Below are 25593 nucleotides of genomic sequence, written 5' to 3'. Positions count from 1 at the left end.
AAAAACTTCATATTTTAGACAGTCTATTTTAGAATAATTTAGAGGAAATATTACCATTGAACTGTTCAAATAAAACCTTGTGTTAATTTTCTTTTACAGATGGTGTAAACTTCCAATTTTTAAAATATAGGAAAGGAAAAAGCAAGCCCAGTTACTGTAAGTATGCAGATTTCATGAACAATTTCTGAATTTTGTACTATCTCTGACTTAGCTTCAGTAGGGTTGCCAGTTTTGGTTGGATATATTCCTGGAGATTTCTTCACATGACATTTTAAATTAAAGATTAATCTTTAATTCTTGGAGACTCCAGGCCAATCCTGGAGGGTGGGAACCCTAAGCTTCAGTGAAGTTACTGCTGCCTCATCAGTGAAGAGAAAATCAGACCTATTATGTTCCAAAGATCCCTAATTATACATTGTGTTTTTAAACAGGCCGGGAGTCAGGTATAGGGTAACTAGAGTCTATCAGGTTTAAATATTAAATCAGTAAAGGTTATGGACAGAGCAGTTGCTTCTGTGTCAGTTTATAGGGTACAGCATTTATAAATCTTCAGAAGCATTGTATTTAAATTTACAAATGCACATAAGGGAAAATAGCTATTTTTCATTACTGAGAGTTGTAGAATATTTGAGCCACCTGCTGATTGACATTTAATGAAATGCTCTGTGTTTTGAGTATGTTTATAACAATTTTATGGAAATAGGATAAGTATCATTCTTTTTTTATGTCCCAAGAGTATTTTTCATTTTTTAAGTCTGGAATTATTTGAATGTAACCTACTTTCTAGGCCAGTAGGGAGACAAGTGAGTGAGATCTAGTAGTATTTTATACTGTACTTTAAACTGTAGTCTGCAACTGTACATTGCAAATCTCTGGTTTAGCTGTCACTAGAGCTTTTGGGTGACTTTAATGTGAAGTATTCAAAATACACCAGTTACACCATCACTGACTAAAAACTACTGCTGCAGAAAAAAGAAAGTCTTTAGTTCTTCGTATGGCAGATAATGAAGTAATTATTTGAAAGAGGGATGATGGTTGAGAAGAACCCTACACAACATATGCCATGGAATCAGTAACTGGAGTTGACAGGTTGCTAATGTATACTTCTATAAATATTGTAGGAAGAAATGTAATATTTCTTTCACAGTCCTGGGTGACAACTCCAATACCTTTATGTAAAACAGAAGATAAAAGAAAAAGTAGGCAACCAGATGTTAGAAAATAAACATGTGTGAGGGATAGAAGAACTTCATTTTGAAATGCTAATCTCTATATGGTTTCATTAAAATATCAGAATTTCTAGAACAGTGCTATAGTTGATATGAGTAACATGTCTGAAATCCTGTTTTCTGTATCTTTTTTTTATTTGTGTAAATCTCATACATATATACTGTCTCAGTAACCTTTACAATATGTTGCTACTAATACTTAAAACAAGAAATGCTTCCCAGATTTTGTGACTGCTCAGTGAACAAGCTCTATTTCCTTCAGGCAATTTAGATTATGGCCTTGAAAATCATTTAACTGCTCTCATGGGGCAGACATAATGGCCATTTATTTCCTTCATGGAAGTGCAATTGTCTAAAATTTTCTTCCAAATTTAAAAAAAACTTGTTTAACACATGACATGTAGAAATATTAAGCACATTGAAAACACTAATTTCTTCTGTGAATATTACACACTTTTGAGGCAAAGTGTTGTGTGTGCATATGGTTAAATGCTGAGCTGGAATAGAAAGTAAGACTGCAGTGATTTTGCATAATCAAAGGTGGATTGGGATCTACAAAACTTCACAGAAATGTTACTCAGCCTTCGGCCAGAAGACACTTAAGTGAATTTGGATAGAAAATGTGAAATTAAAATCTAGACTACCTTTCTCTGTATTGGACTTTACATGGAGAAACAAAATAAATTATGAATCTCTGTAGGTCTTCAAATTGTCATGAGTATTGTACTCAGCAGTAGAAAATTTTGGGTCTGAACCTGCTTCCGTTGAAGTTAGTAGGAGTTTTATCGTTGTCAGGACTGGCAGTGCGTGTGTTTAATTTTATTGCATTTTAAATATCAAGATGTAAATATTGACATAAGAAGACTAAATATGTTAAGGAACATATAACTAAGATATATCATTAGTGGTCTAATTTTCATCCACCCGAAGAAAGAAAACAGGGTTTCTAGGTTTTTAAGTACTTTTGCATAAGCAATTGCATGAATCACACATTCAAAATTAAATACCAGTAGCAGTTTCCTTGCTCTATCAAGAGACATGAAAATAGAGACATAGAAGTAGAAGTAATTTAATACTTGAAATGAAATGTTTTGTTCCTATATGTATGTGCTTAAGCTAAATTTAAATTATAAACACATGGTTAAGATCCATCTACATTGTATCACTGAATTATGTTTTTAAACCATAACAGGGGACAACAGTGTTGTAATAGGTACACCTTGGGTACCCCTCAGCTCTGGTGCCATGGGGGACCCCTGGAGTTTGCTGGCCTCCACTGGTAGCCGGGGAGACCCCCGCAGCTCCCCGGCCCCCACCAGCAGCAGTGGGGAACCCCGCAGTTCCCTGCCTCAGGTGGGGGAGCTGGAACTCCCTGCTACTTGGCATCTGCCTAGTACCTTTCCATTTTATCATGGATATTTTTAGTAAAAGTCAGGGACAGGCTTCCGTGAATTTTTCTTTATTGCCTGGTTTCAAAGTAGCAGCCGTGTTAGTCTGTATTATTGCCTATGACTTATCCTTGACTTTTAGTAAACCTATCTGTGACAAAATCTTAACCTTGACCATAATTTGCCATTTTGCCATGGTGGCCAGACAGTGAGTTTTTATGGATAGCCATTGAATTACATGTTTTTGGTTTTATCTAAGATAGTTTAAGATTTACATACTGTACATAATTTGTAGCTAAGTAACAAGAAATGCTGCATCTTAAATATGGTCTTGGTTTATTTTTAAATCACCATAGTCCTAGTCTGAGTGATTTCTCTACATAGGTTGTTAGTTAAAATTGAGTTCTATATTTGTTGTCTCTCTCTCTTTTAAGGGCAAACTGCTGATCTGATCTGACCTACAATTAAAAACCCTGGTTGCACTGACTGACTAACATGACTAACACCTGAGACTGAAAATGAAAACTGGCCTTAATTTTGCCATAGTTTCATGTAATCTCTACGAAAGAACTGCTGTACAGGATCCTGTGCTTTGAGAAGGCATATACATAATAATTAATGTGAACTCTTCCCAAAGTCCATATGGAATTCAGCTATAGTATTGCCAAGCCCAATAGTTCAAAAATCGAGTCAGATTCTCCCCCCCCCCCCAATCATACATTTTTAAAAAAAGATTATCATTGTGTGTTTTGGTCTGTCTCTTGATTTTTTTTTTTTTTGGAATCCCCTCTGCCCACCTCCAATGTGTGTGACAGTAAGTGTTGCCAACTCTTGTAAATGTATTGAATAAAGTAACTTTGGCCCCTGGGTTGGAGCTCTCACTGACTGCCTAATGGTGCAGAGCTTCCAGCTTCTCCCCAAAATTCTAATTAATTGTGTCCCCTACCCCCCAACCCTCCAGGCCAGCAATTAATTCAGCTTCCACATCCCACTCCCAGCTTCCACATCCCACTCCCAGTCCCCACATCAGTTCTGCTCCTCCTGCAGTTCGAGGGTAGGGGTGGGGTCGGGGTCATCTCTCCTTTGGGGGGCAGCTCTGGCAGGCTTCTCTTCTGCCCTTTCCCAGGCCTGTGGTTGCAGGGAGGTTGGGAGCAGAAACGAGCTATCCCATTGTTCCCAAGACGGGAGGGGGCAACACCATAAGTAGCTGAAAAAACTGTATAATAGCAAACCCAGCAAGCGCCTATTTGTTTTGCAGGTTGGTCATGTTCACTAGGAAGTGGAGGCAAGAGGCCAGCAGATCAGACTCTAGTCTTTTCATCCAGGATGAAAATGAAGGATTAACAGTTGTCTATCAGAAATTAATTTTTTGTCTCTTAACTGGAGTTTTGGTTGTCTGAGACTACTCATGCAATAGGATTCTTCCTACCCTGCCCACAACTTTACAGTTGCCAATTGTTGAAGCAGAAGATAGTTGAAATACAGACCAAAACACCCAATTTTCAGTGTGACTCAATACATGATAGAGAAGATCTGTGTTCAAGTATTGTTTCTAATTTGTGCTGGAAATTAGGAATGAGTATTGTTTCCTGGCCTCTTTCTAGCTGTAGCATGGATCGGTGGATGTTTACAAACTTCCACACCAGAAACTACTTTTTAAAGTAATATGTTACTGGTAATACAATATTTGTTACATAAAATATTAAACCGTATCCTTTGAACATCTGCTTTCATATGAAGCTTTATTAAGCACAATACAGTCCAAAAAACACTGCAGAAGATTTTCATTTGGAAGAACGGGTGTCACCTATTCTTCTAGTTGAATTTAAAAGAGAAAATAAATGTTAGCATTGTGAGGGTGGGGCTGTGAGTTGTACAAGTTCAATTCTGTGAGGAAATTGTTTGCTTTTGCCTTAGTTATAAGGAAAGAGTGGTTTGAATGAGGATACTGTTTTTTTCTCTGTTACTGAAGTAGTTGTTTGAGGTACCAACTAATGAATTTGTAGCAGAAAAAAAATTAATTTTGTCATAAACATTAAATGCAATAAGGCTATTGTACATGTTTGTACTGTTGTTTTTTTAGGGTTTTTTTCTACTAACTTTTTATGGCTGGTTTTGTAAAATATTTTGAATTAGTGTACATATTTCACAGACCATTTGATAGTTTTTATTCATAGTTTCCTTTACATTTTCCTTTGTAAGCTTAATAATCAGATTTATTTCTTCAGCAAAATCTTTTATTTTTCGTTTGGCAAACATTTTTATGTTGCTGATACTTAGATTGCCTGAAGTTCATCACAAATGTTGATGACCCTCCATCAATCATGGCTTTTTGCTATGCTAAATTAAGGATTTTCTGCCTTTTTACTTACATACTAAAGTTTTTAAAATAAAATCTGTTTATGTGATATATTTTAAACACTCTTGATTAAATAAGTTTAATCTCCTTCTTGCTGATTTTCTCCAGGTTTTTTTCACTTCCTTCTCTTCTTCCCCCAGCCTCTTTTGCATCTGAGAAAAAAGCAGTTTCCTTCTTTCCTGTCTTTTATCTCACTCCCATGCAGGATTTCCAACAGTCCCTTATTACAAGGGACGTCCCTTATTTTTTTTAATCTCTGTGCAACAAGACTGGGAGTTGGTGAGTGCTGCAAAAAGCAGCAAGAAATTACTCCTGGCAAATGTAGGTGAGTACTGCTTATTATTATTATTATTTATTAATACTATATTAATAATATAATAATATCAAGAGGAGAAGTGGGGTGGGGTGGGCGGTGCTAAGAAAACAGTCCCTTGTTTTTGAAATAGTGTTGGCAACCCTACTCCCACATTATGTCCTGATGCACTCCTCCTACTTGATCAGGCATTTCCAGCAGGAAATCCAGAAGATCAAATTTAACACTATTAATTTGGGCTTGAATAGGAACTGGGAGTGGCTGGCTCATTACAAAAGCAGCTTTGCCTCCCCTGGAATTGACACTTCCTCATCTATTATTGGGAGTGGACTACATCCCCCCTGATCGAATTGGCCCTGTCAACACTGGTTCTCCACTTGTGAGGTAACTCCCTTCTCTTCATGTGCCAGTATATTTATGCCTATATCTGTAATTTTCACTCCATGCATCTGAAGAAGTGGGGTTTTTACCCACAAAAGCTTATGCTCAAATAAGTCCGTTAGTCTTTAAGATGCCACCAGACTCCTGGTTGTTTTTGTGAATACAGACTAACACGGCCACCCCCGATACTTTTTCTAATAGTTGCATAGGGTCTTTTGAGCCTGGAAAGGCACATCAGGGCTTGTCCTGTGCAGGAAAGTTACTACTTGTCAGGTGGCTGTCTTCTTCTCTCAAGATGTGTGCTTTACCACTTTGCTAGTGTGAGCAAAGATATAAACCCGGGGGGGATGCAGCCCCATACTTTTCAACAGAGGCGCCACACAAGCTCTTACTTACCTTGTTGTGAACCTGAGAGAAATTTTAATAATCCAATTTTTCTAGATGACAGATATGACATCAGCGGTCTGGAATAATTTTTTTTAATTATTAAATATCCTAAGTTATTGGCTTGAGATTCTTCTAACTGCACAGCTCTTCCCTCCCTCTTCTGGGGAAAATCAAGGGCCAGTTATAATGTTTTGTTTGCTTGTGTGGGTATAGTCAGCAGTTTACAACTAAGAAAATTAGATTGTTGGAGATATGCTGCTACATTATAATTATTATTATTATATATTTGCTGAGTGTGGACAGTGTATGCAATCCCCTATGTGGAACACAGAAGAAGATATGGTCCTACCTCACTGTCTACATGCATAAGTAAACACCAGAAACACAGTGCCTCTGGATGATTAGCAGAAGAAGGTTAGACAGATGTTTCAGTTTTTATATATGTGTGTTACAGCACAGGATACCTTGGCAGAAGTATTTTTTGTGTTGTCACTGGGCCAGGTACAGGTCAGAATTTTTTTCACAGGTTTCAATATTCTGCCAGTGGCACACGTGGTGATGTGCTACATGTGACTCCCAGGGCTTGTTTAAACCAAGTGCATATATATATATGCAGGAACTCAAAGAATTTATGTGTAGGTACTTTTAGCATCTGTAATTAGATAAAGCTGAAACAGTAGTCAGGTTTCCAGTGTGTACTTTTTCTTGAAGTTTTTACTTTATATTTTTTAAGCTGTAAAAATGAAAGCTTTTTAGTTGTGTCCATTTATCCAGTCATTCACCATACAGTTTTCAGTTTTGTAGGTAATCAATGACCTGTCTGTGTAAAAGTCCTGGCTTCCTGGGAGTTTCTTGAACAGACTCCACAGCATTGCAGTCCATCTTTACTTTTAAGACTCTGCCTAATTTACAAAATAAGCACAGCTTCTCCTCAGGCACTAGCTAGTTCCCTAACATTTAGGAAATTACCTTAATAAAAATACTGGGTCTGCAGCCTAGCTCGACTGCTTTCGCTGTACGCTGTGCTGCTGTTCAGAATTTTTTTTTTCGTATGTGATTGACAGAATAATGCTCTCCAAGGGAGAAAGGAAGGAGATTGCAAAGTTGCAGACAGTTATGGATTTGGGCAATGATCTCACCTCTGGTTTGAGAAACTATACGTGCATCTAACCATTTTCTTCTATAGATACTTAAAGAAGTTTCATTTTCAGTGTCAGTAAGACAGCAATCATTCACAAGCAATTAAGGGAAAAACCCTTTATTTTCAATTTACACAGGGGTTTATTGATGGTGTGATATGCGCCTCACCCCTCCGAACTATCAGATAGCTGGTATCAATAGTGTGTTACCTTCTATGTTAATTAGATACAATGCTTACGTAAGTGCAGATAATTATTAGCCAAATTTTCAATAAGTAAATAAACCACAGAGAAACCTGGTAGTTTGATTTCATTTTCATAATGCATATAAGTGTTTTATTACATAGTCATACTATTTCCCAAATAATACAATAAAATAATATTTTAAATAAACCACAGTTGACACAGGGGTGCCTGGGCTGCCCTCACTGAAAATGCCAACGTCAGGGCAGGCTGCAAAATGAGAGCAGATTCTACCAAAACTGGTGGAGAACACTGAAGTCAGACTCACCAGCCAGTCACAAACTGTGTTCCTGATTCCCCACACTGGTTATCAAGAATCTAAAAAAAGAAATCACGCAGTCCCCATTATTGCATTCCAGTTCTCTGGCTCCCAGTCAGCACCTCAGTCCATTGCAGTGGGAAGTTATTAAAAAAACTCGGCTCATTACAAAATGTTCTTCTGAACCACAAAGAGCCAGCCAAATTGCCAGGTCAATATTAGGTTGGATCTTACCCAAAATACCTTGCTGCCAGCCAATTATTTAGTGTCTAAAACTAAAGGTTTATTATAAAGAAAAAAGAACAAGAAGAGAGTTGTTAAATGGTAAAGCAATCAGATACATACAGGGACTTCAAAGTCCATATATCAGGTTCTTAGCAGTGTTGGTGAGTTTGCTGGCTTGAAAGTCCTTCTGGAACACATCTACAGCTTGGATGGTTCATTCAGTCCTTTGTTCAGCGTTTCAGTTTGTAGAAAAGTAGTTCAGTGGTAAGAAGCAGGAATGAAGACAAAATGGAGATGGCGCAGCTGCCTTTTATATTCCTTTTGCCATGTGGCTTGTACTTCCTGTGTCCCAAATACAGGCTATACAGCACATGGGCATGCAAAAGTTTTCTGTCCATAGGCATGCCCCTACAAGTCCTGTTGAGTCATAAGGTGTATACCCTGGCTCCTTTCAATGGGTTTATTGTACAGCTGATTACGCTTGATGCTAGGCATTGCTGATGCCAATCTGTCTGTGGGATGTCACCCAGAAACAAAGCACAATTTTGGAAATATGAATATCATACATATCTATAACTTACAATACAAAGGTGATACAAACATAAACAAGATCATCATACTTGGGAAAACAGCATTTTCACAGATACCTTACACAGCATATCTGGTCAGATTCCTTGCAATTTTATAATATTGGTAACATTAATATTATAAACAGTCTCCAATATTCCATACAGCCTCACACCTCAGATATGCTATTATAGTGGAGCCAGCAGTGACACACATGTATTTAAGGTTGCCTAACACTTCCTATGGTAAGCACTTCTGTTTTAGGTTACTTGTAATTTCGCCAAATTTTAACTGTTTGGGTGGAAGCTTTCTGTTCTCGCTCTCTGCTTCTGGCTGAAATTCTCGGACAAAGTGCAGCCCTTTCCAAGAAAGAGGTATATTTTGGGGAAGGGAGAGTTTTGGTAATGTTAATTTTTTTCAATTGCTTCTTTGAACTCCAGCTTCTCCATGGTTTTGAATGAAAACTAGAATCTTGACGGGGCTATTGCTGGGGTCTTTCATTGTCTCCATGAAAATTCAACCAGATTTGGGTAAGGTATAAGCCTCAAAATTTGCCATTTGCACATAATTGGTAGATGTTTTGAGAGGCTTTCTGCTAAAACCTCGGACAGTTGCTCTGCAATGAGCATATTCCAGCATCACTGACCCTCCTTCTGCACTGAGCATGCCTCCTGGCGCTGTAGAACTTGAGCTCTGGCCAGGACACAGCAGCAGACACCCCTTTAGCCTATGGGAAATGATGCTGTGCTGGGCATCAGGAGAAGACTGTGAGTTCTAGTCTTAGCTGTTGTATGTATAGGTACCTGTGTAATTCATATCCTTTATTATTCAGCAAGACCTTATATCCATAGACTTGGGAGGCAGGCAGGCAGGCAGGCAAATATTGCTTTCCACTTTTTACAGATAAATGAGCAGTTTCACAAGGTTACAAGTAAAGTCTGTCATCCTCCAGTGGCTTTGTCCACATATAGGAAGGAAGTCTACTGCTGTTAGCAGTTGTTTCTGAGGAAGAATCTAAAAAAAGCACTCAATCACTAAATCAAGCACTCAAAAATTAGGAAATACCAGTGTTCAGGCTGGCCACGCAACCTTAAATTGACTTCTTTGTGTAAGAGTATTATGTTAGTCTTGTGTCAATTTCACTCCTCTTAAAATAAGCTTAAGTCTATTATGCATGGCTATATTGATGTGGAAGATGGGTTGCATATTTCAACTGTTCAAAAATAGCCTAGATTTCAGCTCATTTTATCTCAGGATCTTTTAAATAACATTTAATTTAGTGATGTAAACTTGAAAACATCAAGGTAGTTACTGTAAATTAGTTACTTGCTATCACACAACCTGTGCCTGGTATTGCAGATACCTCATTATTGTGATGGTTGGCACAGCATAAATGCTTTGGTTTTGTCACACAGTATGTAGGTCCAACAAGGTCAGGAAAAGACTGAGAGAGAAACTAAACATGGATTTTCCTTGCTGTAGGGTAAAAGCCTCCCTATGTTTCATGGCTGTGCCTTGGGGGTAAAAAGGCAGTAGCTGGGATTCCCATCCTAGCATTCCCTCCACTCCACCCCCATAATGTTCACTACTTGGAGCAGGCTTTAGCTTCTATACCTAGCATGTGGGGAGCTGCCATTCTTTCCCCTTCTCTACCTGGACAGGATAAGCAGCTGTCCCACTCACTTTTCCCCACAATCTCTTGTCCCCCACCTGCTCGTACATGCATTTGCCCTCCATGTTTCCCTCTCTTTTCCTTCCATCTCCTACCCTCTCGTCCATACTCCATTCCCATGTGCCTTCTTTAGTTTGTCTATTGCTCCTTACATGCCCAACTCTTCAGTGACCTGTTCCATTTCCCAACACATTTATGCTAACTGTTGCCTCCACAGTTTCATTCTCAGCACCTCCACATTCTCCTGTCCCCTCACATGGTACCTAAAGGACCACCATCTTACCTGAAAGTAGCCTGGTTTCAGCCTCACTGGAAACAATGGGAGGTGACCATCTTTGCTAAGGGGAGCCTTAGCTGCACTTGCGAAGATTAAAGAGTCCTGTCAGTCATTTTATTGAGGGCAGTCTGTGGCTTCAGTCTTATTGATAGTAATGAGAGGTGATGGAAATCCTGAGCAAGAGAAAATAAAAATCAGAAATTCATTTATCTCTCAGAATGTTGTGACTTTTGATAAATATGCAAGAATTGGCAATACATTATTACAGGAGAAAGGCTGAATGTAGGAGCCAAGGTTTCTGTGTGTGGGAAGTGGGGGGAAGTGTGTGATCATGTAATTGAACGCTGTTTCTTAATGCATACACACAAGGGGATTGAATACACAGGCAACCCTTAATTCAGGCATGTCCTAGCTTTGAGTACTCGATTTTAAATCTTTAATATTCTTTCAATTCTTTTATGTAATAGAGAGTGATGTCTGAATATTGGTTATATATATTATGGGAAAACACAATTGATTTCTGGTGTACAGTGGGAAGAAAGTAATTTGTTAGGAAAACTCAACAGTGTTGATAAATGACGTAGTCAATTGCTGGATTACACTTAATTTGTTAGGAAATGTATTCAAGAGACCAAATAACTAATATCAGTCAGGTTTATTGCTACAAGCCAATAATAATAGAGTACAGGAAAAAGATTCAGTATGATACCAGGCTCTGGGAAGCTGTCCCGTGCAGCACATAGCAGGTGTGCTCCCAAAGTTATTCCCCTAAAGCCATCTTTTTATACCCTACCTGTTTACAAGTAAAAATACTGTGTACGCCATCTGAAAGTAGATTTAACCAGCCTTTCTACCTTGTTTTTGTGGTACCATGTTGTACCCTTTATCTCTTTGTTCTGAACACATGTATTCCAGGTCCCAAAGGACATGAAGACTCCTCTTAGGTCTGTACTAAGGTAGTAAAATCATATATCTTGACCTCTTTCTTTGGGACATTCCAGTACAGGTCTATGAGAGTAAGACCCTTTCCTTTTGCTCTCATAAAACATTCATTTGTTCTGATCTTGATAGCTTCCCTATTTGTTCAAGCTATAACTTACTTCAGTGAATGCAAGGAGTTATGGGATACTTAGCGTAAGTGAGCAAGGGTTTAGGCTATATAACTGCTGTTATATTTAACTGCTGTTTTATTACTATTAAGTGCACAATACATACTGATATATGTATTGTGCTGATAATGTGTACTGGCAATGTACGGTATATTTTTTGTTAGCCCAGATTGTATTCGTCAATAGTGAATCAGATAAAGTGGTATTTCCATAGTAACATAACAAAGGCTTAGCAACTATTTGGTTAACAAAATTGTGGGTCAGGTGAAAGCCTAGCACAATAATGTTTGTTAGTGTCTCCATAACTACTTCAGAGAAGCAGGCAGAAGAGGAAGAAAAGTTACGTAGATAAACTAGTTTTATGGGTATGAATAGAAGAACTGAATGGAAGGAAATGAGACAAATGAGGTTTGAATGAAAGAGATCTTCATCCTTGAGTTTTTCATAAATAATGCAAAGAATGATTGTTATTATAAAAGCATTTATTAGATAACTATTCATCATATATCCCAAATGTCACCTGAAGATAATTGTTTTAGCTACTATCAATCTGACATAACTAAGGTATCAGTGTAACTGTAACTCAGTTCTTCTCACCTGTGTCATTTATCTCTGTGTGATTCTGTTTGTGTTACCGTTTAACTGTATAGGTTTTAACTGAATTCTTCAACTGTGGGTGGATTTATATTAGTAGTTTAGAAAATATTTTTTCTCTCCCTGGAATGTTAAAGATGTGCTGATCAGTTAAGGTGATATTAAAGGTTTCAGAGTAGCACCGTGTTAGTCTGTATTCGCAGAAAGACTGAATGCATCCGATGAAGTGAGCTGTAGCTCATAAAAGCTTATGCTCAGATAAATTTGTTAGTCTCTAAGACGCCACAAGTACTCCTTTTCTTTTTGGTGATATTAAAGATACTTTTTCTTTCCAAAGGTGAACATTTAAGTTGTTTCAACTGTGTTGAGAGTATCTTTTTATCTTCCATTGCAGTCTTCCATTCAGAATGTGAACTTCGTCACTGTAATTCAGGTATTTATTACCTCTAATCTGATTATTACAATGTGTTCCCCCCACGGGCTACCCTTTGAATCAATGGCAGTGGAACAATTTTTATAGTGGGGGTGCTGAAAGCTATAGAATAAAACTCCAAGCCCTGTATATGATGGAAACCACTTCAAGCCAAGGGGTGCTGCTGCACCCCTAGTTCCAGAACCGCTGCTTTGAATCTACTCAGAGGTTGCAACTGTCTCAAAATATAACAGCACAATTGCTGAAGAGTCTTGTGCTCAACATTTGGTGATGCCTGCAGTGCTGTAAACCAACTCAAACTTTTACTGTAATGTTTTAAAGCCTTCTGTTATATAATCAGTATGCCTGAGAGCTGCCAATCATCCAGGGTACAATCTCAAGATGACGGGAGGCAAGGCTGCCTGGGAGGAGTCGCAGCAATTTTGAAATATACCCTGTAGATATAAATTTTCTCTCCCTGATGGGAAACGCACACACTAGAGTTTTATGCTCTGGCTATAAACTTAGTTTCTTTTTAATCTTACGTACGTTTGTTGGCCTGTTGATATATTACCGCTGAGGTAGTGGAATGGTACTGGTGTTACTGTTGTTAATATTTGTATTACTGCAGTGTCTAGGAACTCTAGTCATGGACCGGACCCCACAATGATAGTCATACAAATACAGAGTAAAAGAGTCGGTCCTGGCCCCAAAGAGTTTACAGCCTAAGTACTAAGGCAAACTGTTTCATGCCAGCATTGGTGATAGTTTTGGTTATATATATTTTAGGCACAAAAATCTATCACTGATTAATATTCAGACTGTTACAGTAACTTCTTTGACTTCTTTTTGTTTAATATTTATTATATAGACACTGTCGACTTGACTAGGCTTCAAAAACAGGGTTTGCTAAAGGAAGATAAACTCAATTTCTGGAAGACTTTTTGTTTGTTTTTGATTACTTACTGTTGGATCTTAACAATAAAAGTAATGTCACTAAAACCGCAAGCTAATGTGCAGTCCTAGAATGTATATAATGTAGGTGGTGACTTTATTTTAAGAAATACTTTGTTTTAAGCTTTGTTTTAAGAAATACTTTGTTACTGCCTGTGCAGATATTAAGCTTTTTAAAAATAAAAGTGAAAGCTCAAAACTGCATGGCTATTGGTTAATAGCTATTCACAGCTTTGAATTGGCTATTAGTTACTTTACTAATTTCTGTAATGATTGTTGCCTTGATAGGAAAGGACTTCACTGAGAGAATGAAAACATAAAAAAGAATGAGGAACAGGTGATCTTGTACTCAGGCATGAGACTTGGAGTTAGGCGGGCTGGTTTCAGTTCTTAGATATTTTGCTGTGTTTCTTGGCAACCTTGGTCAGTGTTGCCAACTCTCTCAGATTTATCCTGAGTCATGAGATTCGGCTCCTGCTGCAAGCAGTCTTGCTGATGTGCCAAGTTCAGGCCATTGCATGATTTTGAGGAAGCAAAATAAGAGAGAAATTGACTCCCCCACAGTGCTTGTAACCTACGGAAAAGAGCACTAGATTGCAAGTCCAGGTACCATGAGTTCTAGTCCCAGCTCTTCTATTGATTGCTGCATCTTTTGTGCACACCACAAGCCTTACTATAAACCAAGGAGTGCTGTCTTGAGGGAAGGCTATTATTCACCTACTTCCCAAATTGGATAACCGAGACCTTGCAGAAGGTAACCTCATTCACCCACTGTGGGCAGAACTGAGAATAGAATTAGAGTTTCTGATATAACTGAGCCAAGTCTAATTGCTTTTGCCACACAATAGTTCAGAAGGAACATGGCAAATTTGATGCTTAGATGAGTGTGGTTCAGTCACACTTTAGCAGCTAAACCGCATACAGAGGTTTATGACTCCACTGCAGTTTTCATACAAAGAGATCTGGCCCTCTAGCTTAAGTGGAAGAAGCTTATGCATTTCCATCCAAAGATGCCAGATTCAGCCGCTGCAGATGACGCAAATGCAGGAGGTGGTACAACTGGCTATGCTGTCCGTAAAATTTGCTCCCAGAGCCAGGAAGTTAACCAAAAATCCTAATACCTAGAGTTTCAGTGCCACCTTACAAGTATTTGCGTAACCCACTGGGTGTGTTGGCTCACTGTATGGGCTGGGCCATACAGAGGAGTTAGGGTGACCAGATGTCTTGATTTTATAGGAGCAGTCCAGATTTTGGGGGCTTTTCCTTATATAGGCACCTATTATCACACACACCCCGTCCTGATTTTTTACACTTGCTATCTGGTCACCCTAAGAGGAGTTCAGCATGCTTTTTCAATACAGATTACTCTTATTGTTGAAGTAGAAGAAATCTGTGCTATGGTTCTGAAGTTTGTGAGTTCAGACTTTGCTGCTGATTCGTGGGGAGTGGGGAAAAAACATACATGTATGAAAGTTAATATAAGGACCCAGGAGTTCTTGCTGTAATTTTATCTTGCTAAACATTGCATTTAAAGTACCAGAGGGGTAGCCATGTTAGTCTGGATCTGTAAAAGCAGCAAAGAGTCCTGTGGCACCTTATAGACTGACAGATGCATTGGAGCATAAGCTTTCGTGGGTGAATACCCACTTCGTCAGATGCATGTAGTGGAAATTTCCATAGGCAGGTGTAAATATGCAAGCAAGAATCGGGCTAGGGATAACGAGGTTAGTTCAATCAGGGAGGATGAGGCCCTCTTCTAGCAGTTGAGGTGTGAACACCAAGGGAGGAGAAACTGCTTTTGTAGTTGCCTAGCCATTCACAGTCTTTGTTTAATCCTGAGCTGATGGTGTCAAATTTGCAAATAAACTGAAGCTCAGCAGTTTCTCTTTGAAGTCCGATCCTGAAGTTTTTTTGTTGCAGGATGGCTACCTTTAAATCTGCTATTGTGTGTCCAGGGAGACTGAAGTGTTCTTCTACAGGTTTTTGTATATTGCCATTCCTAATATCTGATTTGTGTCCATTTATCCTTTTACATAGGGACTGTCCAGTTTGGCCGATGTACATAGCAGAAGGGCATTGCTGGCATATGATGGCTTATATTACATTGGTGGACGTGCAGGTGAATGAACCGGTGATGGTGTGGCTGATCTGGTTAGGTCCTGTGATGGTGTCACTGGTGTAGATATGTGGGCAGAGTTGGCATTGAGGTTTGTTGCATGGATTGGTTCCTCAGTTAGAGTTACTATGGTGTGGTGTGTCGTTGCTGGGGAGACTATGCTTCAGGTTGGCGGGTTGTCTGTGGGCGAGGACTGGCCTGTGAAAGTGCGGGATCGTTGTCCAGGATGGGTTGTAGATCACTGATGATGCGTTGGAGAGGTTTTAGATGAGGAGTGTATGTGATGGCCAGTGGAGTTCTGTTGGTTTCTTTCTTGGGCTTGTCTCACAGCAGGAGGCTTGTGGGTACACATCTGGCTCTGTTGTTCTGTTTCCTTATTTCCTCATGCGGGTATCGTAGTTTTGAGAATGCTTGGTGAAGACCTTGTAGGTGTTGGTCTCTGTCTGAGGGGTTGGAGCAAATGCGGTTGTACCTCCGCGCTTGGCTGTGTGGTGTGTCTGGGATGGCAGCTGGAGGCATGAAGGTAGGCATAGTGGTCGGTGGGTTTTTGGTATAGGGTGGTGGTAATGTGACCGTCACTTATTTGCACCGTGGTGTCTGGGAAATGGACCTCCCGTGTAGATTGGTCCAGGCTGAAGTTAATGGTGGGGTGGAAGCTGTTGAAATCGTGGTGGAATTCTTTCAGGGTTTCCTTCCGAGGGTCCAGGTGATGATGATGTCATAAGTGTAGCATAGGTAGAGAAGGGGCGTGAGTGGACGAGAGCTGAGGAAGTGTTGTTCCAGGTCAGCCATAAAAATGTTGGCATATTGTGGGGCCATGTGGGTGCCCATAGCGGTGCCACTGGTCTGGAGGTGTATATTGTCAGAAAATTTGAAATAATTGTGCATGAGGATAAAGTCACAGAGCTCAGCAACCAGTGCTGTGGCATCATCAGGGATACTGTTCCTGACAGCTTGTATTCCATCTGTGTGTGGGATGTTTGTGTAGAGAGCCTCTACATCCATGGCGGCTAGGATGGTGTTTTCTGGAAGATCACCAATGCTTTGTAGTTTTCTCAGGAAATCAGTGATGTTACGGAGACAGTTGGGAGTGCTGGTGGCGTAGGGTCTGAGTAGAGAGTCCACATATGCGTACAGTCCTTCATTCAGAGTGCCAATGCCCAAGATGATGGGGTGTCTAGGATTTCCGGGTTTGTGGATCTTGGGTAGTAGATCGAATAGCCCCGGTCGGGGCTCTAAGGGTATGTTGATTTGTTCCTGTCTTAGTGTAGGGAGTGTCCTGAGGAGATGATGCAGTTTCTTAGTGTATTCCTCAGTGGGATATGAGGAAAGTGGCCCGTAGAAGTGATGTGCATTTAAAGTGATGTGGATTTTGTGTTAATATTGGCTTTACAGCTGCATTTATTATTTGCACTTACTTAATGGGAGTTGTTCCTTTTAAGAATAAGGTATGGCAGATTGAAAGTGTGTTTGACACTAAGAGCAAAGCCTGGGAGATTAAGCCTGTTTCCAGAGAGTGGAAGATGCAAGCTGTGTAAGTCCCAAAAGTATGAGAACTTGATTTAATAAACTTACTTTTCCAGACAACCTAATTCTCAAAGGTGTAACGTTAACTCTAATGGGGATAGAATAACTCAGAGTATTACTAATGCAGTATATACTCCTGAGAGAATTCTGTGCCAAAAAATTAAATATTCTGCACCAAAAAGTATGTGCACAATATTTTAAAATTCTGCAAATTTTATTTGTCAATAAATAAATGTGGCTCCAGCGTGGCAGTGGGGACCACAGGCCACTGGCTGCATTGAGGTGGGAGATTACTCTGAAACCCCCACCTCCCCTAGTACAGGGACTCGGCAGTGAGGCTGCATCTGCCCCTGACACAGTGCAAGGGCTGGGCCTGCCCCAGAAACACCCTAGGGCCCTGTCCCTCTGCGCCAGGCATACCAGGTGTGGGTGGGCAGGCTTATCCCAGCAGGATTCAAGTGTGTAGGGGATCCAGATGTGGGGTGAGAGGTTTCTGTGTGGGGCAATCTGGATGCGGGTTGCTTATTGGGAGATCTGGATGCACAGGGGCTTATTGAGGGATTCCAGGTGCAGGGGCAATGGGACTCTGCAGGAGATCCAGGTGACGGTGGTTGGGGCTCAGCAGGGAGGTGTGGGGAGATTGAACTTGGCAGGGGGGGTCTGGATATGGGGGGCTCAGGGGAGGGGATCTGGGTGCTGGGGGAGTAGGGCTTGGTGGGGTGAGGGTCCTGGAGCAGCGGGTTGGGCTTAGTGGGGGCGGAGGTAGAGGGGGGCTTGGCGGAAGGTCCAGGTGTAGGGAGGTAGGACGTATCAGGGTGAGGGTTCGATGGGCTTGTTTCTGTTTCCCACATTTCCCCTATCCCCTTTTCTTCCCCAATTAACCTTTAGGGAGCCACCTGACACAGTCAGTTACTCTCAGGTGGACCTTCAGAATGCACACTGGGCCCTGATTCCCTTAAAGGAACAAGTAACTGTCCATCTGGCTTTATCTAGTTAATGTTCATATCTGTAGAAAAATAGTGAATGTGGATTATTTTTCTCTGCGTCAGATTAATCAATTAACTCAAATGGTTTCCTGAATGTGCAGTTCCCATTCCCTGCCCCCCAGAGATTTCAAAATCTATCCCTACCTGCCTGCTTTTCCCATGTTTCTTCCCTTACCCTTTGTGAAGCTTTTATATCATGCAATGGAAGACTGTTTAGTCTGCTACTGTAGGTATCAAGAAGCTGAAATTACCAAACTGGGCCTTGCTATGTGGCAAACATAGACCATACATATGGGGGGATGGTACCATGGAGTGCTTTCTTGTTCTGCATTTGGACAAGAGGTTTGAGAGTTCTCATAAAATATGAGCAGCAATACCCAGGCAGAATGCCATGAATTTCAGATGCAGTTTTTGCAGCAACTCAGAATCACCCAGTCCTATCTACTTTACTAGCAGCATGGAGTATTTGTGGATTTAATGTTGGCATTGAGAAAAGAGGCCCCGTGAAAAATATGTAAATGTTTATTTTTCCATAAACTATTAATCTAGTATATCTTTAGATAACTTTTAAAAGCATACTGTTTACTCAGCAGGTTGTAATAGATTATACAACTCTTCTCCTACTCTTTGGAGAAGTTTGCTTTCTAGCATATATTCTAGCAGGATGTTTGGCAAAACCCACTTCCCTAAAATTGCCGTTACGCTGATCTATCACATGGTTTTAGCCTGTACATACTCCTTTATGTTTTTAAGAGTGGTTACGTCTGGTTGCAATAGCGTCTTCTGTGATCCAAGAACCTCTTAATGCCACCCGTTAAGGGAATATAGAAGGGGACAGGTATCTCCTGATTCTGGTATATACATTCTGGTTCACCAAACAATATCATGTGAAGTCTCAAATAAAAGCCGGAATCACACTGGCTATTAATATCATCATGAAATATATGTACAGATACTTTTGCATGTATACTGAAAATATATTCTTACAGTCTGAATCAAGATGTCAGTCACCAGCAGAGGTAAAAAAACATGTTTCTTGTTAGACAAGAGATGTTAATTCACCTGTCTCTCTATTAGCTTACAATTATTAGCTTACATACTAACACAGTGGATGCCCTTTTACATACAGAGTCAAATGCTAACCAAGAGACGTGAAATCAACAGGAAATAGCACACAGGAGAAAACAAACTACAGGGGGTTATCCTGTCTAAGAGTAAAGACAATGAACTTTGGGGTTCTATCTAAGGGGCAAATAGACACCCCTTTATCCTGTACTTAGGAAGTAAACTGACATCACATTTACACTGATGAAAACAGGACCGTAGGCAGACTTGGTTGAAAACTCTGCAGAGGTGAGCTTCTTTGGACAGGAGGTTAACCTGTTAGTTAAGTTTAGTCTCTAGAAAGTGTATTATGATTTTGATTCATATATAACCATTTGTTTCCAGTATTTTTACTTACAGTCCCTTTAATCTTAAATCTTTGATAATAAATATATTCTTGTTTTCACTATAAACATTTATAAGAGCTGAGATGTGAAGCATAGTATTGATTCTGAGTTGAATCATACAAGCTTACAAATTCAGTAAAGACAAGTGCAAAGTACTCATTTAGGAAGGAAAAATCAAATGTGCAACTACAAAATGAGTAACAACTGGCCAGCGTCTGGTGATTATAGTGGATCACAAACTGAATATGAGCCAGCAATATGATGCAATTGCAAAAAAACGGTAAATATTCTGGGATATACAAACAGGTGTGTCAGATGTGCGTAAGACAGGTGTGTAAGACATGGGAGTTAATTGTTCTACTCTACTCACCTTGGCACTGGGCTGTGGCATCTCAGCTGGAGTATTTTGTTTAGTTTTGGGCACCACACTTTACGAAAGATGTGGACAAATTGGAGAGAGAGACTAGAGGAGAGCAACAAAAATATGAGATTTAGAAAACCTGACCTATGAGGAGAGGTTGAAAGAACTGGTTATACTTAGTCTAGAGAAGAAAAGGCTATGGGGCGACGTAACAGATTTCAAATATGTAAACAGTTGTTATAAACAGGATGGTTGTCGATTGTTTTCCGTGTTCACTGAGGGTAGGACACAAAGCAATCGGCTAAGTTCGCAGCAAGAGAAATTCAGGTGAGATATTAGGAATAATTTTCTAATTGTAAGGATAGTTAAGTACTGGAATAGGATGCCAAGGGAGGTTTGTAGAGTCCCTGTCGCTGGAAGTTTTTAAGAACAGGTTGGACAAACGCTTGTCAGGGATGGTGTAAGTGTACTTGGTTCTGCTTCAGCTTTGGAGGGAATGGACATGATAACCTCTTGAGAACCCTTGCAGCCCTACATTTCTATGACTTATAGCTTGCATTTTGCTTTGTACTGTACATTTTATTTTGTTGATTATTTAAAATTAAGTCAGTATGGACTGTTAAAATTACAAATTATAATAAACCATAACTTTATATCAGAACTATTGCAAAGTTTGGACAGTTAATATTTACATCATGGATCTAAAACCACTCTATCTGCTTAGATTTCATGTTGAATCTAAAACTGGAAGGGTCTATTTTTCCAGTTCAGATTTCAGTCGGACCAAAAACTTGTGATTTTTAATCTTTAACATGGTTGAAATCTCACATCATCAGTCGACTACCTATACTTATAGCTAAAATCTTGTGAAAGCATCTTGAGATGAGCATGATTTGGATCAGACTCCAAAGAATGAGCATAACATACAGTAGTATGGAAGGGGTATAAGAGGACAGGAGCTACATCAGTAAGATCACACAGTTGATGGATGAACAGGTAATGATTTTACTATTTGTATTACCTAGCTCGAGGAGGCCTGGTTCTGGACCAGGACCCCATTGTGCCAGGTGCTGTAGAAACATGGAACAAAAAGAGGTTCCCTGCCCCAGACAACTTTATATTAACTGTTAAAATGATACAGAAGATCAAACTAGTAACTATCTTGAGTATTCAGAAACAAACTTGAAAAGAAAAGTCATATGCATTTGTCTGAATTTTAAAAGGTACTTCTTTCTTCATGTTCCTATCTAGATATTGCTTCTTTGGGCTATTTTTTTCTTATGAACATAAAACGCAAACTTACAGGTTACCACTGTCTTAACACCTTTTATTTTTTTTTTCCTCACTAGAAAGAAGAGTATAAATGCAAAAAAGATGAACCATTTCCTGGACTGACCACCTTATATTGGTATTTGTACAAAGTATTTAGAAACTTGTACTTGTCAACTTGCCAAACTGGTTTTTGCTGCACATCTGACAGGATGAACAAGCCAAAAAGAGGCTTTTTGTTGTATTGGAACAATAGCAACTGCTGCCTGGTTTAAAGTAAACTTAAGACTTCATGCATTTGCCTGACAAAATGAAAGAAGTGGCATTCTGGTCACCCAAAGAGGTGGCAAATTGGCTGATGGAGAATGCTGTGCCAGAATACTGTGAACCATTGGAATTTTACACTGGGCAGGATTTGATCAATCTAACTAAGGAGGATTTTAAGAAGCCACCTTTGTCACGTGTGTCTTCTGACAGTGGGCAGAGGTTGTTGTACATGATAGAAACTTTAAAAATGGAGCACCAAATTGAGGCGCACAAAAATGGGCATGCCAATGGGCACCTCAGCATCAGTACAGATGTCACCACGAGTGAAAATGATTTCAGCACTAAAATCAAATTGAATGGGATGCCAAATGGATATAGGAAGGAGATGATAAAGATCCCCATGCCAGAGCCAGAGCGTTCCCAGTATCCTATGGAGTGGGGGAAGACTTTACTGGCTTTTCTTTATGCACTTTTTTGTTTCATCTTTACCACAGTGACAATCTCAGTCGTTCATGAACGAGTGCCTCCCAAGGAGGTGCAGCATCCCCTACCAGATGCATTTTTTGACCGTTTTAACCGTGTACAATGGGCCTTTTCTATTTGTGAAATTAATGGCATGATCCTTGTAGGACTCTGGTTAATTCAGTGGCTGCTCTTAAAATACAAGTAAGTACAATTTTTTGCAATGGTGGTGTTTGATATACTAATCGCTTTTGGGAGAAGCAGGTATTTAAGGTATAAAACTGAAATCTTCGTAGTCTTTTTAAGTGTTTCATTTTCTTGGGGTGATGACTTTTTTAAAGTCAATGTACTCTTGGCAGACTCAGAAAAATCTAAATATTTATCACATAGTCTATATAGATTTCTTTGGAGTGTACATTTTTTTTGTTCATAAAGTACAGAATGGAGCTAATCCTAAATACTGTGGTTAGTATAAATATGTGGGCTTGTCTTTACTTCAGAGTGAACTCAGGTGTTGCCCCAAATTCAAGTCCTGGCCACACACGAAAACCATTAAATTTTGACTGTGGTGGTGCTTTTAACTCAAACTAGGTCGCAGCTCGAATTAACGCAGCTCAATAGCACAACTCCTTAGCTGCTCTCAGAATCACTCTGCATACCTCAAATGTTCAGTTTGTCAGTGTGCCCACTCACTTGAGTTAGGCCAGCTCAAGTGTAGATAACCAGACTTAATGCCATAGTGAAGACTTATGCTAAAAAGATTATATCACTCTTTTTTAAAAGTGCAAAAGAAGATAAACAAACAAATATAGTGAAAAACACACAAAAGGTACAAACTATATCATGTGAATAAAACCACATGAATAGTTCTGGGATTTCTGCATTTTAGCTAGACATTTTAAGATATATGGGATTTGTCTTCCATGAGATGGGGCAGATAACGTCCACCTTAGACTACCAGTAGATAAACCAGTTTGGTAACTGATTAACATCAAATTTATCTCCTGTTAAGCTCTGTCAATGAAGCATTCAAAGCATTGACTTTTACCAGTATCAGGATTTTCATAGCTTGTCACTTTTCAAAGAGCAAGAATAAGCATATTTGAGTTCCAGAAACCAACTATTAAACATCCAAAAAGCAGTCTAGATAATCAGCATTGGACAGAATTGAACACTAATGACATCAGTGGGTGCTCACAGAGTATGGCCACTAGCAAAGTGATGTGTTCAAGCGTGTCATTGAAAGGAATAGAATGCTACATAAACCTTCATGGCCCTTGACTACAGAGTATGTCAGAATTGTCTACGTGGGCTTGGCAGAAAAGCCTGAGGGTGAAAATTGCATGAAACTTTCATATAATTTGCTTAATAAATCAAAGTGGGTTCCCACAATTTCCCTTTAAAAAAAAAAATCCAAAAATTGCCCTATCACTGTATCAGTTATATCCCCGGCATTCCATGCATCCTACCATCAGTTAATATTCTCATCCATCCTGCTGCCCGCACATTTCTTCACTTTCCTCTTTTCATACAGGTGTCAGAGTAACAGCCGTGTTAGTCTGTATTCGCAAAAAGAAAAGGAGTACTTGTGGCACCTTAGAGACTAACCAATTTACTTGAGCATGAGCTTTCGTGAGCTACAGCTCACTTCATCGGATGAGCTGTAGCTGTAGCTCACGAAAGCTTATGCTCAAATAAATTGGTTAGTCTCTAAGGTGCCACAAGTACTCCTTTTCATACAGTGAAGCAATTCTCCTTTATCCATCTACATTCTGTTCTGAAAAGGTTTCATACTCTGCCCAACTCCACGATATCTGAGCCCCCATAATTAATCCCCTTATTCCCTACAGTCCATCAGTACTCTCTGCCTTTCCCACCTCTACAGTCCACATGTTCCCTCTACCCCTTCATCTTTTCTCCTAGAGTCTGGTGCCTGGCTTATTTTCTCAGCAGTAATTTTCTGTTGGCCATTTTTGTTTCTTCCTTCAGGCAAACTTAGAAGTATGGGGCTGAGAGAAATGGGCCAGTGACTGAAACTCTCTCTTCCACAGCCAGCTGCTCAGCTCTCCCTCTCTCCAAGCTCCCTTCGTGTGTCTCATAGGAGGAAGTCCGAGAGCTGAGGGCCCAAACGTCCGGGCCCAAATGTCTACCCTGCAGTAAAAATCCCAAGGCCTGAGCCCCACGAGCCCATATCAAATGACCCAGGCTCTGAGGCTACAGGTTTTTTATCAGAGTGTTGGCATACACCAAAAGTCTTACATGTGAGGCAAGTTGAAAATTAGGACTGTTCAGTTAAGAGGAGATGAGCAAGTAGACACGATATGAATATTTAATAGTGAATGGAGGGGTACATTATTCTCATAATACATGAACAAGGAAACATCCAATGAAACTGAAAGGCAATCAATTTAAAACTGATTAAAATAAATATTTAAATACATTGTGAATATTTGCATGTGGAACTCGGTGCCCCAAGATATGATTGAGACCAAGATGTCTGCAAAATTCAAAAAAGCATTATACATTTCTATATAAAATGAGAATACCTGCAGTTATGACAGATAGGTTAAAAAATAACAGATATGAACTTCTGACAGATATGAAATAACAGACATGGACCACTAACATGGTGAAGAAGAAGCTTTATCTTTGGGCAGATTATTCCATAGTTGTCCATTGCAGAGTTTCTTGAAGCTTCCTGTGAAACATCTGGGTACTGACCACTGGCAGAGACAGGAAAACGGACTTGGTGGGCAATAACTCTGATTTGCTAGGGAATTTCTGGTGTTCCTGTTAAGAGTACAATTCCAGGAAAGTTTACAGGGATTAATCTGAGCAACTCCAATTTAAAGAAACACTATCAAATTTGAATTTGTATACTATTTTTTAAATCAAACTTCTGATAGAGTACCATTTCAATGGTAAAATCTCTTTTTTAAAAATTCTGTTTAAATAATTGTGTAATTTTCCAGCTTTTCTGCAGACATATGTAAAGGTCTTTCCAACACTAAAGGGTGCGTGGGCATGAGAACGACTTCCAGATGTCCTCAAGCGTTACACTGAACAAAATATGGATGCTTGGAAAATTCAATGCAATAAAATTTTACTCAGCCACTAGCATGGGAGGCATTTTCTCCACCCATTCCTCTGTTTTGCTATTCTGCTCTTTGGTGTCGGTGCCATTTCTATGAATAGTGAATTATTTCAATTGGAATCAAAACTATATTCAGACTTCCAGCTCTTGAAGCAATGCGCAATTTTAAAGAGTACCATCCAAAAAGGCTCTTTTGCTGTCTTCTTCAGGAAAATGAATTAGAGCTGTTAACTAGCAGAATAGACTTCAACTTCTTTTCAGGAGGATCTACTATTTTTAAAAATATTCTCCAAAGTACTATGAATCCCTTCATCTAATGCCAAATTTCCAAGGTGCTCATGCAGGTGGTGCACAAATACCTGCTTCATATATGCATATATGCTGGGTAATACATTTATGTACGCTACATGTTGAACAGAATAAAATATGATCAGGAGTACCCCTTCTAGAGAGAGAAGTGGGCTATGGACTGTTCTATAGCTTGTTTATATATTTAAAAAAGACATTGTCAAGAATAGGTCTCAATTCTGCTTTTGAGTGGCTCCATGGAGT

General features: G+C 39.5%; 1 protein-coding gene across 36 annotated transcripts in view; it reads left to right on the top strand.

Annotated features, from left to right (window-relative positions):
• SGMS1 (sphingomyelin synthase 1) overlaps positions 1-25593 on the top strand; it is a 203381-nt gene that overhangs the window by 147893 nt on the left and 29895 nt on the right. For 18 of the 36 annotated variants that reach the window (XM_073353735.1, XM_073353729.1, XM_073353727.1 and 15 more), the window contains 5 exons: positions 100-156; positions 3052-3431; positions 5117-5301; positions 12537-12575; positions 21299-22151. In XM_073353735.1, coding sequence (XP_073209836.1) covers positions 21511-22151 — 641 coding nt within the window. In that variant the 5' untranslated portion in view covers positions 100-156; positions 3052-3431; positions 5117-5301; positions 12537-12575; positions 21299-21510. Of the gene's footprint in view, positions 1-99; positions 157-3051; positions 3432-5084; positions 5302-5537; positions 5674-8930; positions 9021-12536; positions 12576-19512; positions 21173-21298; positions 22152-25593 lie in introns of those variants that run through there. The other 18 variants (XM_073353732.1, XM_073353708.1, XM_073353713.1 and 15 more) reach the window with 11 other exon arrangements.

Source organism: Lepidochelys kempii, chromosome 7, assembly GCF_965140265.1.
Source record: "Lepidochelys kempii isolate rLepKem1 chromosome 7, rLepKem1.hap2, whole genome shotgun sequence".
Lineage (NCBI taxonomy): Eukaryota > Metazoa > Chordata > Testudines > Cheloniidae > Lepidochelys > Lepidochelys kempii.
Note: the sequence above shows the minus strand (reverse complement) of the source record. Positions and strands in the feature narration are given on the sequence as shown.